We start from the raw sequence: 16,716 nt of genomic DNA, 5'->3' as shown, positions 1-16,716 counted from the left end.
CAATAAACCTTATCAAGAAGCTGTGACTTCAAAACTATTTTCAAATGGTATTTTTTAATAATATTAGTAAACAATCTAGATCCACTTACACAAAAGACCAATTTTTTTCTCAACTGTTTTTTTTAGCTTCCCTTTTAGATATTTGGGCAATTGAAGGATAAATTGATTAATGATACAATGAGGAACGGTCAATTTTTTCATATTAACTGGCTACAGTAAACAGTTTATTTTCTAAATCTTAACATTAAAAATTAAAAAGACTGAAAAAACAAAAAAGATAACATCACCTTTTCTTAAACTGATCACCATTCTCTTCTAGCCTTTGGTTCTGGAAAAATAGCTGCTGGGACAACTTATACCTAGTTTTGCCTTAGATTTGTATTATACTTTGTTATCAAACTGTAAGAATGGTATTACGGAGTAAATGTCTCCCCAAATTTTGTATGTTAAACCATGATTTCTAGTGTGATGGTATTTGATGATGGGGCCCCTTTAGGAAGGTCATTAGTGCTTTGAAGGTGAAGCCCTCATGATAGTTTAGTGCCTTTGCAAGAAGAGACAAGAGAGCTTTCTTTTTTCTCTCTCTCCTGCTGCACAGACACAGAAGATGACCATCTGCAAACCAAAAAGCACGCCTACACCAAAATCAAATTAGCGGGCTCCCTGATACTGGCCTTCCCAGCCTCCAGAAATTTGAGAAATATTTCTTGTCTAAACTTGCTATACCAGCCCAAGCTAAGACATGGGAAAAGAGAAGAAATGGAAATACCCCTCCCTAAAATCTTAACTAGGACATTGGAAAATCCTGATGGGTCCACAAGATAATCATATTTCTGAGCCACTGTGATTATAATAACCATTACATATTGAAAAGTCTATTTATACTAAGCACTGTGTGATGTGATTTGCATTATTTCCATTTCCCAAAATAAATACTAAGGAAAATGGTATTATCCATATTATATAAAAAGGAATTTATTGTTCGAAGAGATTCACCTGCCTACTGGCCATACCCAGAAAATGTGATTTGTGTTTTGAACATTTCTCTGTCTTGATCTAATAGGTATTAATCACTGTTTAAGTACTAGGAATGATTTTCTTTCACTGAGGATTTAGTGGTTTGTTGTAGTCGCTATCTGAATCCCTCCCCTATAACCCTAGGTTTTGTAACTAGCTCCTTTCAGTTAAAACTAAGTATTGGTTATCTGGAATGGGCATGTCAGGGCAGCTGCTCAGTCCTACAGGACTGCCCCTCAAACACTGCTTCAGGCACGAATCTGAAATCCAGGTTGTCACCTGTTATCCTGACTGACCAGCTCTAGATTAAGGGTTCCAAGGACCCTGGATCGAATCATTTGCTAGAATGGCTCACAGAACTCAGATTAGTTGTTTATTATAAGAGTTCTTGAAGGTGAAGATAACATAGCAAGCATGTAAAATTTCTCATTGGCACAATGCAAAATAAAGGACTAAAGGACATGGTATTCTCTGTTCCATTCCAGTGTTCTAATTTACCACACGAGAATGAAATAACTCAAAATCTTGCTTTCCCAAGGTCTCCTAATGGCAGTTTAATAAATCCATGTATGAAGCATCATTGATGGCATATGGCCAGAAAAGCCACCAGATGTCTCCCGCAGAACTGTCCCAGATTCCTTGGTCCATCTTGATCAGAAAGCAGAAGCACTTCACCCAAAATGCGCTGTCCTCCCACCTCTGAGCAAGTTTTTTCTCTTCCCAGAATTTGCAATCTGCTCTATTGACTCTGTGGGATCAGCTAGGAAAATGCTTCCCAGGAAGTGCACTTTAAAAAGTCTTGTTGACAGGCACCTGGTGGGCTCAGCCGATTAAGCATCTGCCTTTGCCTAAGGCCAATGGAGCCCCCACATCAGGCTCCCTACTCAGCGGGAAGCCTGCTTCTCCCTCTCCCACTCCCCCTGCTTGTATTCCCTCTCTCACCATCCTCTCTGTCAAATAAATACATAAACTCTTCTAAAAAATTTAAATTAAATTTAAAAATAAATAAGATTCTTGTTGATAAGTTTGATATAGGGATTGGATTAATCAAGTATCCAAAATTTTTTTATCCTATTTTTTTAGAGATTTTATTTATTTGACAGAACAAATGAGAGAGCACAAGTGGGAGCAGCAGAGGAAAAGGGAGAAGCAGGTCCCCCCACTGAGCAGGGAGCCTGATGTGGGGCTCAATCCCAGGACCCTGGGATCATGACCTGAGCTGAAGGTAGACCCTTAATGACTGAGCCACCCAGGTGCCCCTTTCATTATCTTTTGACACAATTTCACCCCTGTAGTTTTAAATATTATCCCCTTTGCTCAAGAATTGGCAAGTAGGAAGAAGAGATTCCACAGCAATTTATTGTTTTACAACTTTTTCGGGAAGACAATTTACAAATTTAAAACATCCTCAAACATTTAAAAGGCATTATCAGGCATTATCACTTTACTAGCAACATTTTACTAGCAACATTATGAGCGCCTACATAACTAAAATTCTTTCCTCTTACTTTTTTTTAAATAACACTGATGAACTAGTGGAAGCAATTTCCCTTCTTTGTGAAGCCTGTGAGTGTCAGTTGCACCGCCAATAAAAGTTCCATTGATAAATATTCTTGGTACCTGTAGGATAAACAAAAGATCAGGTGTCACTCTACTGTCAGAAGTATAAGACCTTTCACATAATAATAATGGATGCTCATACTCTGGGTACTTTTATGGGCCAGGCAGTAGACTAAGCTCTTTCACAAAGTACTTAAATCTTTACAACCCTTGAGGTAGGTACTAATTTTAGCCTTATTTTGGAGGGAAATGAGGCACAGGAACTTGCACCAAATCACAATGATAGCAAATGACAGAGCTAGGATTTAAATCCAGGGCAATCTGACACTCAAGCCTTTCCTTCTAACTGCTATGGCACATAAAAGGTAAAATAACAATCTGTAATTATTGTTTATAAACACCTTCCACACATACACAAACAAGAAGGAAAATGGCAATATTATGTATTTTCCCGACAATGCATTTCACTGAAAAAAATGCATATGGTTGGACAAATTTCAGAAATCCAAAAACATGAAGAACTAAAGCACTCTTATTAGCACAGCAGCTGAAGACTGACCCATGGTCTGTACTGTTTAAGTAAGAGGAGAAAGGATTTCATCTTGAGAAAAGCTCCAAGAGGATCTTCAAGTTTCACAGCACTCACGACAACCCCACCCTCCTAGTCAAAACATACACACACACACACACACACACACACACACACACAAATATGGCAAGAATAAAGATAAAATAATGAATTCTGCTGTTTCTCAGTCTCTGAATCTTATTCCCAGATCTGCCATTTCTTTATCCAAAAAAGATTCTCAGAGGATGAGACAGAGAATGCTTGGCTCACTTTATATAACACAAGGGCCTAGGCTGTAGGTGACCCAGGTACCATTTATTTGGAGGAAAAACACAACAGAGGATACACTCACAGTTCTTTCACCGGTCATTTTGTAGAGAGCATCTTGAAATTGACTTCCATATTCAAGCATGTCCAATTCCACCACTTTATACTTAACATTCATGTCATGGAAAAGTTTTTTTGCCATTGTACAGTAAGAACAAGATGTTTTTGAGAAAATCACCACACAGTTATCAGAAATTGTTTCCTGGAGTCAAACAAACAAACAAAAAAATGTTTTAATTCTAGACGTTACCTTCTGGGAAGAAACCATTATAGTGGAAAGGGGATGGATTTGGAGACTCATGATTCAGTGCTCAAATTAAGTCTCCATCATCTATTTTCTCATTTGCAGATTGAGAATATTATTTATTTATTATTTATTATTATTTATTTAAAAGGGATGTTTTTAGGGGAAAAAAATGGGTTACAACAGAGGCAAAGTTAACATGGAGTGATAACAACAATACATAGCCAATTCACATACAGCAAACATCTCTGTATGCCAGACACAATTCTTAACATCTAATCTTCACCAGCTCATGTAAACCTCACTATAATCCTGAGACAGGTCATATTATTATATCTACTTTACAGATGGGGAAAGTGAGGCACAGATGGGGAAAGTGAAGAAGGGAAATGACTTAGTCATAGTCCTCACCTAATAAGACCTGGAAAGCTTGAGATTTGAGCCCCGGCAAGTCTGATTCTACAGACCAGGCACTTAACTCTGTTACATTGCCTCTTAAATACTCAGCAGGTGTTCAGGAGCTAACTCCTTACCTTCCTTTACTTTTAATGGTGAGGACTGATATACGAGTTCCATTTAAAATGTAAAGCTTTCACTGATCCAGATATAAAAACAATTTACCCCCTCAACTTTCGCTCCTTCCTTTATATCTTTATAGTTTTTAAAAAAACATCACTATCATTACAGTATTGATAAGGCATTCTTATATTCTTGTTCCTGGAAAAGCTACTACCAGAAATGCTGATTCAAAGGGTTTCAGGCAGAAGTCAAAAGCTTTTCTTTTTTTTTTTAACTTCCCAGTCAGCCTGGTTTGGAAACTACTCTCCAGGCCTTTATCACAAAGACCATGAAATTTTCCTACGCATCTGCATTGCCTGTGAAGTTTGTTTTCTTTTTTGTTTCTAAATACATGAATGTCCAGGTCCTTCAAGGAATTCTGAATAGATAAGTCTAGCACCCAGGCATCTATGTTGTTCTTATGTGGGTCATAAGCAACACCTTCAAGATGAAAGCCAAAAATCAGAAAGTAGAGTACCAAGGCAAAGTAGTTCTAAAGTTACATCCAGGGCACCGGGGTGGCTCAGCAGGGTAAAGCCTCTGTCTTCCTCTCAGGTCATGATCTCAGGGTCCTGGGATCAAGCCCTGCATCGGGCTCTCTGCTCAGCAGGGAGCCTGCTTCCCTTCGTCTCTCTCTGCCTGCCTCTCTGCCTACTTGTGATCTCTCTCTGTCAAAAAAATAAATAAAATATTTAAATTAAAAAAAAGAATAAAATAAAGTTACATCCATCCTTGGGTGTCAAGTCAGGTTATAGGCACATTAAGACCATCGTGTATAGAGAGATGATCATCCAGGGTGCTGACATGCAGTAAAAATACCGATGGGGGTGCCTGGGTGGCTCAGTGGGTTAAGCCGCTGCCTTCGGCTCAGGTCATGATCTCAGGGTCCTGGAATGGAGCCCCTCATCGGGCTCTCTGCTCAGCAGGGAGCCTGCTTCCCTCTCTCTCTCTGCCTGCCTCTCTACTTGTGATCTCTCTCTGTAAAATAAATAAATAAATCTTAAAAAAAAAAAAAAAAAAACCACCGATGAAGGGGCGCCTGGGTGGCTCAGTGGGTTAAAGCCTCTGCCTTCAGCTCAGGTCATGATCCCAGGGTCCTGAGATCCAGCCCCTCATCGGGCTCTCTGCTCAGCAAGGAGCCTGCTTCCCTTCCTCTCTCTCTGCCTACTTGTGATCTCTGTCAAATAAATAAATAGAATCTTAAAAAAAAAAAAAAAAACACCACCAATGAAGAGATTCCAAAGTGAGTTGAAACAAGATATCAAGCCAGAGTGTCTCAAACAACCCTTCTCATCTCCCTCAGGCTCAACCTAGCTGAATTTTCATCATTTTGTATTCTCACTTTAAGAAGGAACCCTCACAACAGGTTTCTAGCATTGCTGTTACATTCATCAGCTGTGAGTGAATACTTTTTTAGCCAAATAAATTAAAGGCAGATATGTTATCTATGTTGTCGTGGCTGGTGATGAGGAACAAAGAAAGAAAAACATGAGTGTGTCTTCTGGACCTCGAGAGAAGAAATACATAGAAGGTTTTCTGAGGCAGAATTAACTGCGTTTTGTAGTAAAAGAGAGGAAAACAGTACACAGCAGCAAATGGTGTCACTAAGAGGATCATTTATAAAGTAACTACAGCACGCTCAGTTCTGTGTTGGGGGAGAAAGCTGTGAAGCAGCTTCCCAGGCCAAAATCAAACAGTATCCCTGGCGAAGGGCAGCCTGACTGGTATCAACAGGAGACGGAGGTAGGTCTGAGGGAAAGGAGAAGCTAACCTCACAGACCCCACTTAGAGGGAGTAAAGACTCCATTAATAATAAACCTCATAAATTTTGGCTACCAATATGATCTAGAAATTTTCTGTCACATGGATTATTTTGATAGCACACTTTAAAGTATACATTTAGTAATTCATTTGCCAAACTATGTCAGGTTGGATACTGAATATGCATGTTAAATGTGTAAAACACAATTCTTTTTCTACAGAGGAAAGTTTTTTCCTATGTCTCCCACATCACTCACTTGAATCTGATTCACAGGAGCAGTTGCTGAGTTCCCCAAAGATGCTGATGTGCTGTTCCCCATCCTAAAAAGAATTTTAAAAGGCAGTGCAGCTTTAAACATTAAAGATAATCATTAATGATAATATAGCAAATGAGATCCATTTAATGAAAGCCTGATATGCAAATATATACCCAAATCTATAAAACAGAAAAAAAGAGTTTTACTTATCACTAGTACAACAAGACCAGTTTAGGGGCGCCTGGGTGGCTCAGTGGGCTAAGCCTCTGCCTTCAGCTCAGGTCATGATTTCAGGGGTCCAGAGGTGGATCTGAAATATCACCCCCTACCCTCCCAAATAAAAGTTTCTGGAAAGCACCTTTCTCCCTCAATTCTGGCTGAGCTTGGCAAAAGTTACTACCTAGTAAGGAAAGAGACGTCAACAGAGAAACGCGCAAGAACCGTTTCACTTCAACACTGATGCACCCATTAGCCATGCCACATTCATGGAGCGCCTGCTATATGCTAAGTAGGCGAAACATCATTGGAAAAAGACATCAGGGGCTCCAGGACAGTCAGTCAAAGAGTTAACACCACGTAGTCAGCCCCTTTGTGGACTGGGTCACCAGCTAATAGAAAGGTAATCAACAGTTCCTACAGTCTGGCAGAACTGATCCGAGTTACCAAACCAAGCAGGAAGGGATTCCAACACAGAGGGGTGGATGCGCAGCGGCAGGCAAAGACACTGGAACTGTCAGAACCACCATGGAGCAGCGGCTCGGGCCCAAGGGCCGCACAGCCATCAGCCCAGGCCGGGGGTCCTCCACCGCAGGCCTGGTACTGGAGGCCGGGAAGCACAGGGAAAGCAATCCTCGGTCTAGCCAGAGGCGACATCTACATGAGTTAAGTCACAGTCCCCATCCTCAAAGACTGGGCCCTTTAGTAGGAAGCTCCCCCTTCACTTCCTGCAGGAGGGTTGCCAGGTTTAGCAAATAAAAATGCAGAACGATCGATTACATTAGAACTTTATGTAAAAAAGCGAGTAACTTCCAAGTCTAAATATAATCCGCGCAATATTTCGGATAAACTAAGAGTAAAAATTAATCGCTGTTTATCTGAAATCCCAATTTATTAGACGGGGAGGGGGAGGGGAGGTTCCAAGCTCCACCAAGACCACAACTCGGGTGTTTTCGATGGTCGAGTCACACGATCCGTAAGAAGGCACTACGGCTTAGGGCATCATTCACCGCCCACCCTCCCCGGGCTCCCGCCGCCCTCCGAGGGCCCCACCCCGCGCCGGGGAAAGAGGCGCCTGAACCCTGCGAAGCCTCCGCGCCACGCCGAAGCCCCCGTGCCCTGCCCGCCGCGCCCCGTACCCAGAGGCCGCAGCTCCCACTACCCCGCCGAGCCGGCCCGCCGAGCCGCTCCCGCTCCGAACCAGCCTCGTCCCCCGCAGCGCAGCGCGGCGCCAAGACATGGTCCGAGCGCCCGGACGCAGCGAGCCGACAGGGTGCGACCGCCGGCGGAGAAAGCCCGCCCCCGCCGGCCGGCTCTGCCTCCGCACGCCCAGCCCCTGCGCGGCCGGTCCCGCCTCTCCCCGCCCCGCCGGGCTGCCCGAGCCGCAGCCGGGCTCCCCGGCGCGAACGCGTGAGTCCTCCCGACGCGGGCGGCCGGCGGCCGGAGCGCGCAGAGCAGGGGTGCGGGGGGCACGCGGCCCGCGAGGGGTGAACCTGCCGCCCCGGCCTACGCGGACGCCTCGCCTGCTGGCTTCCAGGGCTCGGCCCAGCCCCGCTCCTGTCTTTAGGGGTTAGGGACGCTCATCAAGGCCCAGGGGCCCGTGGAAACGACGCGTGGGGACTGTGGCCGACATTCTGGCGAAACGGAGAAAAAAAAAAAAAAAAAAAAAAAAAAAAAAAAAAAGACTGTCCGAAAGAATGACTCGAAATGCCTGGGATGTTTACAGGAAGGTAGCAGCGTCATCACAACTTCCGGTCAGACAGGTGTCTCTGCCGGTGATCTAAGAGCCTAACGGTGTCATCTTAAAATGCGGCTGCTGATCCACAGCCTGTATAAATCGTGGGATTGTTAGAGTTTACATCCAGAATTAAAAGAAAAAAAGTAATCCAACGCAGAACGTTCCTTCCAAAGAAAACAAAATTTGTGTTTATAAATGAAAATGAAATTAGGAAATAAAACTTGAACCGGCGCGGAGGTGTTTTGTCATGGCTGGGGAAATTGCTGAGTGCTAAGGACAACATTATGCCACTCGTGGTAATGACAGGCCTTTGGGCGTCACTATATGAGAAGTGGGGGGGGGGTGTCTTTATTTATTTACTGAAGACAGTGAAATCTATTTGTTAAGGTCAGAGGACAAATATGGTATTTTTAAAATTCTAAACAATTATTAGAACAATCCAGACCTCTTTTGATCCTTCATATTCAACCAGCTAAGTTTAAGATTCGCGTTACCAGGTTACAAAATTAGAACGTCTTGTTTCTGACGGGGTTTTTCCCCCTATTTTCAAGTGAGTGGTTTCATTACTTCATAAAAGGATGAAAATTAGTTACAAAAACAAATACCCCAAAAGGTGTGAAGTCACACTTCATAAATCCAAAATTAAAAATTTAAGATATGTAATCTATAGTGTTATGGGGTTTAGTTTTGCTTTGATTCAAAGATAGCTATTTAGGAAATTTACTGTGTTTTTTTTTTTTTTAAGATTTTATTTATTTATTTATCTGACAGAGATCACAAGTAGACAGAAAGGCAGGCAGAGAGGGAGAAGCCGACTTACTGCTGAGCAGAGAGCCCAATGCAAGACTCGACCCCAGGACCCTGAGATCATGACCTGACCCGAAGGCAAAGGCTTAACCCTCTGAGCTACCCAGGCGCCCCTATTTTTGTTTTGAAGTAAAATTTTACCTTATTGTTGTAAACTGTCTTACAAAATAGAGGCCACTATGAAGTGAAACAGTCATGTCACAATTTAATTTCCATATAGTACAGCCTATGTTAAGTACAGAATTCACTGGACAGATTTTGAAAAAGGGATTCCCAAATGAAAATACTTTAAACGAAAGTGTTATGTCTGAATTAAGCATAATGTATTTATAACCTTCCATTTCTTTGTGCTTCATTGATTGGGTAGCTACAGAACTGATGATTCTTGGTCATGATCGTGAGGTCTATGATAGTGCTTTTACAAGTATGCTGCTGGCTGTTTGCTTAAATGTATGGTGTGAACACAAGGGGGGATAGCCAGTATAGGTAGATAAAGAATAAATAATTAAATACAGTCTTATGAGTTCTATACTTTTTTTCATGACTGAACAATGAAAAGAATTGACATATCTTGGGCGCCTGGGTGACTGACTCAGACAGTTGGGCCTCTGGCTTCGGCCAGATCATGGTCCCAGAGTCCTGGGGTGAAGCCACAAGTTAGACTCTCTGCTCAGTGGGGAGCCTGCTTCTTTTCCTTCTCCCTCTGCCTGCTGCTCCCCCTGCTTGTGCGCTCTCTCTCTCTGTCAAATAAGTATATAAAATCTCTTTTTTTTAAGATTGTGTGTATTTATTTGACAGAGAGAGACACAGTGAGAGAGGGAACACAAGCAGGAGGAGTAGGAGAGGGAGAAGCAGGCTTCCGCTGAGCAGGGGGCCTGATGCGAGGCTTGATCCCAAGACCCTGGGATCATGACCTGAACCAAAGGTGGACACTTAATGACTGAGCCACCCAGGGGCCCCAAATGCATAAAATCTTTATTTAAAAAAAAAAAAGAAGAAGAATTAACATATCTTTAGATATTCCTTCAACTTGTTTTTTATTGCTTAAATTGTCAAGTAAAGCTCATACCTTTTTTTTTAAACCTCAAGAACGGGTTTATCTCCTGCCTAGGGTTGAAGGCTACTGTTAAAACAAAATTCAGCTGAGTAAATTTGAAACTAACTGGCTTTATTCATGATTCATAAATTGGGCAGCATCTCATATAGCAAACAGAAAGGAGCTCTAAGATGCTATACAAAATGGAAGACTTTAAAAGATGCTATAGAGCTAGGAAGTAGGACAGGAAGTCATACAAAACGAAAGGAATATTTCAGGCATTATCACCTATCCTTGGGGAAGAACAGGTCTATCAAGCAGATAACCTCACTGGTTCTCACCAGGAAACTTCCAACCAGTGGGATACCTAAGTGGCTCAGTCAGTTAAGCGGCTGCCTTCAGCTCAGGCCACGATCCCAGGGTCCTGGAATCCAGTCCCATGTTGGGCTCCCTGCTCAATGGGAATCCTGCTTTTCCCCCCTCTCCCTCTGCATGCTGCTCCCTCTGCTTGTGCTCTCTGTCAAATAAATAAATAAATATCTTTAAATAAATAAATAAGTAGGAAATTCCTAACTAACCTATTAATATATTCCTGGGAAAGGCTAAAACTGCAATTAGGTTAGGTATTAAGTATTCTCAGTTTGGTGACAACAGCTTAGCACAACTGACTCCATTTTGGACCTGTGGGTTTGTGTGTGTGTGTGTGTGTGTGTGTGTGTGTGTGTGTGTGTGTGTGTATTTTATTTATTTGACAGAGAGAGATCACAAGTAGGCAGAGAGGCAGGCAGAGAGAGAGAGAGAAGGAAGCAGGCTCCCTGCTGAGCGGAGAGCCCGATGCGGGACTTGATCCCAGGACCCCAAGATCATGACCCAGGCCGAAGGCAGCAGCTTAACCCACTGAGCCACCCAGGCGCCCTGTGTCTGTGTTTTTTAAACACTGCTAAGATTAATAAATTAAATCTTTTCACTTGAAAGGGCACTTATGGGAGGTCCTCTATACTGTGTCCAACCTGTGGACCTTAGCCACCTGGGAACCTTTATAAATTCTCCTTCCAAAGAAACTTTTCTAAAAAGAGCATGACTTTGAGCCCTCAGGGGTCAGCTATTATCTTTGTATCCTAAGGCTGCTGTAACAAATTATCACAGATTTGAAAAAACAGAAATTTATTTTCTTACAGTTCTGGAAACTAGAAATCCAAAATCTGGAAGGGTCGTGTTCCTTCTAGAGGCTACTATACAGGAGAATTCATTTTCTTCCTCTTCCACCTTCTGGTGGCCCCAGGTGTGCCCTGGCTTCTTTGACTTATGGCCACATCACTTCACTCTCTGCCCATATCTTCCCTTTGCCTTCTCTGTCTCTGAGGATGAGATTTAGTCCACATCTGAATAATCCAGGATGCTCTCATCTCAAGGTCCTTCACTAAATTGTATCTGCAAAGAGTCAGTTTTCCAAACAAGGTAACATTCACAAGTTCCAGGGATTTGACCTCTATATTTTGGGGTAAGGACCATGTTTTAGACTATTGCAATGACAATACTTAAAACAGCCTGGAGAAATCCTGATATTCATTAAAGTCTTGGGTATTTTGTTAAATTCTGTGAATGCTGTGTTATAGTCATTTTCTCTTTTTGTTTTACCGTATTATTTCATTCATCCTTTCCTATGTCAGTCATTGGTCGGGTATAGGATACAGACTAGGTCCCTGCCTATAAGAGATAAAACCCCATCTTTTCTCCAATTTTTTGAACATGGTGTAAAATCCATGGTTCATAAAGATGTGTCATATTTTGGGGACCCTGGGTAGCTCATTCGTTAAGTGTCTGCCTTCAGCTCAGGTCATGATCCCAGGGCCCTGGGATCAAGTCCCACATCAGGCTCCCTGTTTAGCAGGAAGCTTGCTTCTCCCTCTCCCACTCCCCCTGCTTGTGTCCCGTCTCTTTCTGTCAAATAAATAAATAAATAATCTTTTTAAATTTTATTTTATTTATTTATTTGACAGAGATCACAAGTAGGCAGAGAGGCAGGCAGAGAGAGAGAGGAGGAAGCAGGCTCCCTGCTAAGCAGAGAGCCCGATGTGGGGCTCGATCCCAGGACCCTGGGATCATGACCTGAGCTGAAGGCAGAGGCTTTAACCCACTGAGCCACCCAGGTGCTCCTAAATAAATAATCTTAAAAAAAAAAAAAAGATGTGTCATATTTTTAGTTTGACATCACTGTTCAATATCCCCATCTGAAAAGATAAAAAAAAAAAAATTTATGTGTGCCCATGCATTGTTTTAGACTAAACAATGTCTCTCCTTTTTGTCTGTTTCCCAAATACACTGCAGCTATAATTAAAATCACATTAGTTTAAAACCATTACTGAAGGGACACCTGGGTGGCTCAGTCAATTGGGCATCTGATTCTTGGTTTCTGCTCAGGTCATGATCTCATGAGTTGTGGTATCCAGTCCCGAACTGGGCTCCATGCTCATGGGGGAGTCTGCCCCTCCCACCTAAAATAAGTAAATAAATAAATCTTTAAAATATAATTACTGTAATTTATTATAAGCCTTTTATCACTATAAAGTTTTTCATTCAACAAGTACAAAAGTACAAAAATTAAAACACATGATATCATAGGAAGATGTAAGAAAGGCTGTTTTCTTTTCCAAACAACAGCCAATTTTCCAATGCTCTCATATCAACTGCGTGTTCTACAGTTCAATTCCATTCTAACACAAACTACTATACTATACCGAATATAGACCCCATAGGTCAAGGACTCAGACCTACAAGACTGCCTCTACTTCAAACCAGCCACAAATGGGATGTCCTAACTACCTGCATTTCTGCCTGGTCAACTACAAATTGGGGTGTATCATGACCTTCCCTCAGGTTCAGTAATTTGCAAGAAAAACTCCTTAAACTTGGGAAAATACTATACTTATAATCACAGCTTTGTTATGAAGGATACAACTCAGAAACAGGCAAATTCGAGAGATGCATGGGGCAAGGTTGAACAAGGGCAGGTGCAGAACTTTCATACTCTCCTCAGGTGCACCACCCTCCCAGGAAATCAATGTTTACCAACTCAGAAGCTTCCCCCAAACTTTGTTACTCAGGAGTTTTTATCAAAGTGTCATTGCTAGGGAAGACTGATGAAATCATTTGCCCTTCGTGCATGAACTCAATCACCAGTACCTTCCCCTCCCCTGAAGGGTAAAGGGTAGAGGATGTGGGGAGAATTGGAAGTTCCTTAAGAATAGCCAGCTCCTCTCTTAAAACTAAGGAACATCAAGAATCACTTAATCACCATAAACACAGGTATAAGGGAAAGAGACTTGCTATGAATAATAAGACTCCTCAATCCTTAAGGAAATTCCAAAGGTTTTAGGAGCCACGGACAGAAAAACCAAGTATAGTGGTGCCTGGTTGGCTCAGTTCATGGAGGGTGCAGCTCTGGATCTGGGGGTTGTGAGTTCAAGCTCCACACTGGGGGTAGAGATTACTTAAAAATTAAATCTTAACAACAAAAACAACCTTAAAAATTTTAAAAAATTAAAACCCAAATATACATTTTTATTATACTACAAGGACCTATCTGGTCTTTTTATGGAAACAAAGGTAGTAGTAACAACTGGAGGTATCCGATATTACTTGAAGTTCTTATACTCAGAAGGCATATAGTTCAGGTTCCTAATTCAAGAATGAAAGGAATAAAAAATACTTTGGTGGGTAGAATATCTGTCAAAATAGTAGGAATGGAAAGGATTATCTAAGGGTTTCTTCAGAATTTTTAAGTGTCAAATTGAAATATACTTAAATGCTCCAAGCTCAGTGAACAGGGGGAGGAAAACTAGATAGTATTATATATCTATACGGAAGAATTGGGAGCAGGGTATTCCTGAACTAAGAATGTTCTGTATGTATTTATGAAGGAAATGAAAGATATATCATAGATTAGGGGAAGTTCTGTTTAAAAATGTGGTAAATTTACTAGCTCAATTCACTGAAGAAATAGAATCCAGTATATTCTAACGAAAATATTTATCTAACAAGTTTTTTATTTTTTACCAAGCATATTTCCTTCCTTTTTTTTTTTTTTAAGATTTTTATTTATTTACTTGACGGAGGAAGAGAGATCACAAGCAGGAAGAGCAGCGGGCAGAGAGAGGAGGAAGCAGGCTCCCCGCTGAGCAGAGACCTATGTGGGGCTCCATCCTTGGGGCTTGATCCCAGGACCCTGAGATCATGACCTGGGCCGAAGGCAGAGGCTTAACCCACTGAGCCACCCAGGCACCCCTATTTCCTTCCTTCTATATCGTTCCTATATCCATAAAATGTATGTTCTTAAGTCTTTGGGTCAATAGACTTGGAATAATAAGACCAGAACATATGTTTTCTTTTGAAGTGTGAGCAAATTACTTTTTTAAAGATCTCGGGTCTGTAAGGTCTGTAAGCCTTGCACTAGACAAATTTATGACTAACTCAGAGTGCCATCTGGTGTTGAACAAATAGCATTTTGCGATAGATGTTTCCTAACCTTCGCATTCTGAAATTTTGTCTTTTCGATCTCTATGGAGAGGTCAATATTGCTTTGTCAAAGGGAGGCTGAAGTTGTGTTTTTATTCTTACTTTTCTTACAAATTCAAAGAGAGAGAATGAGTGAGGGAACTATGTTTTCAGCTTTACTGGTGAATATAATCATAATCATATTTGAGTCTAAAAATTTACCTAATATTATGGAGAGTTTTAACTATTGATGCAGATGAATACAAGATATGTCTTGCAAAACCTAATACAGACACATAGTAAGTAAATTCATGTCATAATTTAGTAACATTATTTCGTTCAGACTGTAGATTGAGAAATTTCAGTGGTGTTTCAAAAAAAGAAAAAAGCTATAGTGGTAGTTGGGTCCCACCAAGTCTCTTTTTGGAATTGATAAAAAAGTATTAGGGAATAATGCAACAGAAGTGCATCTAATCAAATTCCCTTAACCCTAATCTAATTCCCCTTAATTTTAGAGGACTTTCCCGATAAACTTATCTAAAATAATACTTTTACTCTGCTTAATTTTTCTCTGAGACATTTATCACTAACTGGCTTTGTACATGGGTATATATGTATTTATTGTCTCCTTCTCTGTGCGAATGAAGGCAAGATAGGGCAGAAAATCTGCTTTGTTTAATGCTAAATTTATTTAAGAAACTGTTGTTTTGGGGGCTCCTGGCTGGCTCAGAAGAGCATGCAACTTTTGATCTCGGGGTCATGAGTTTGAGCCCTATGTTTGGTGTAGAGATTACTAAAAAAAAATTAAAAAAAGAAACCTGTTGAGTTTTCACTACAGTTGCAGGAATGAACAAAAATGTGTACATTTAAAACTTCGTATGATTTAAAATTTAAAATAGTAAAATTAATAAATGTCACAAAATACAGGATAATTACATTGGAAATGTAATAATATTTGGTCAGAACAGTAGGTTGATAGTTTTCAGAGAAGAAAATTATGATGATCTTATTACTCATACTGAATTAGCTAATGTAATGTTTAATGGTTTCTACAACAATATGATATGGGAGAAAAGAGTCCAATCACTTAGGAAGACATCTAATCAAATATAAATCAAATTTAAATCAATCCATTCCAACTCTTTTTTGAATATAACGAAGCAGCTTATCAGAGAGGTCTTCCCCGATAATAATACATGAAATAGCTAACACATCTTGCACTCCCTCTAGTTCTTACTGCTTTATTTTCCTTCAGAGCATTTATCATTTCCTGACATGTTATATCTGTTTGTATTTATTATCGGTGTTCCCCCAAAGAAGGTAAGCTCCATGAGGCAGGGGCCTCAACTATTTGGATTACACCAGATTCCCAGGTATGCTAGAACAGGATCTAGCATGCTGTAGATAGTCAATAAATAAATGATAAATGCATGAATTCTTTCATTATATTTGAATACAGAATATAAAATTTTAATTTAGTGGTCATTAAAACAAATTCATAGCAGTCTTTTGAAAAATAATATAATTTTAATGATAATAGTTCATATGGGATAGTTATCTCATTATAATTAATCTAATATTTCTACTGTTCCTAATTGACAAGTCATAGAAAAGAAAGTATTTGACTCTAGCATTTCAGAAAAGAAAATCCTCTTATTTTCTCCTCTAAACTAGATCCTCTGACAATTCCCATTTGAGAATGTGCAAAGTGTTTTAGAGCCATTAGTAGCTGTCTGATCTCCTTTTAAATTGCAAAAAATGTTGAGAACATACAGTTGCAATATATACATATATCATATGATTGTATTATACAACTTAAAATGAATACAATATTATTTGTCAATTATATCTCAAATACATATGCACACATTGCTTATTACTCTTTGTCATTCTTATCATTTAGACTTGGAATAAAATGTGATGCTTTAGAAAGAGATTATGATTTTGTTATGAACCTGAAGTTATACTCAAGTGAAAAGATGTTAAGCATCTGTGAGGTAGGCTCCAGAAGTAAGCAACTGCGTAATTCTCAAACTAAAATCTGCTAGTATGAATAGAATTTCAAGATACAAATTCTTTAGTGATAATAGCAAAAGCATTTCATTTGATGTTTTCCTTTCTTTTTATAATTCT

At 40.4% G+C, this 16,716-nt stretch overlaps 1 protein-coding gene across 2 annotated transcripts; it reads right to left on the bottom strand.

The window, feature by feature from the left end:
- Nucleotides 1-2,355: 2,355 nt before the first annotated feature.
- Nucleotides 2,356-8,428, bottom strand: GLRX2 (glutaredoxin 2). 2 transcript variants are annotated; one of them, XM_059413312.1, is made up of 4 exons: nt 8,032-8,428; nt 6,293-6,356; nt 3,498-3,674; nt 2,356-2,637 (listed from the first exon to the last, which is right to left on the bottom strand). In XM_059413312.1, exons 2-4 carry the CDS (start codon nt 6,353-6,355, stop codon nt 2,506-2,508), a joined length of 372 nt encoding a protein of 123 aa, XP_059269295.1. In that variant the 5' UTR covers nt 6,356; nt 8,032-8,428; the 3' UTR covers nt 2,356-2,505. The 2 variants fall into 2 exon arrangements, with proteins under 2 accessions (XP_059269295.1, XP_059269294.1); XM_059413311.1 differs by lacking the exon at nt 8,032-8,428 and adding an exon at nt 7,648-7,861.
- Between the last annotated feature and the right edge of the window lie 8,288 nt (nt 8,429-16,716).

Source organism: Mustela nigripes, chromosome 10 (genome assembly GCF_022355385.1).
Source record: "Mustela nigripes isolate SB6536 chromosome 10, MUSNIG.SB6536, whole genome shotgun sequence".
In the NCBI taxonomy this organism is placed as follows: Eukaryota; Metazoa; Chordata; class Mammalia; order Carnivora; family Mustelidae; genus Mustela; species Mustela nigripes.
Note: the sequence above shows the minus strand (reverse complement) of the source record. Positions and strands in the feature narration are given on the sequence as shown.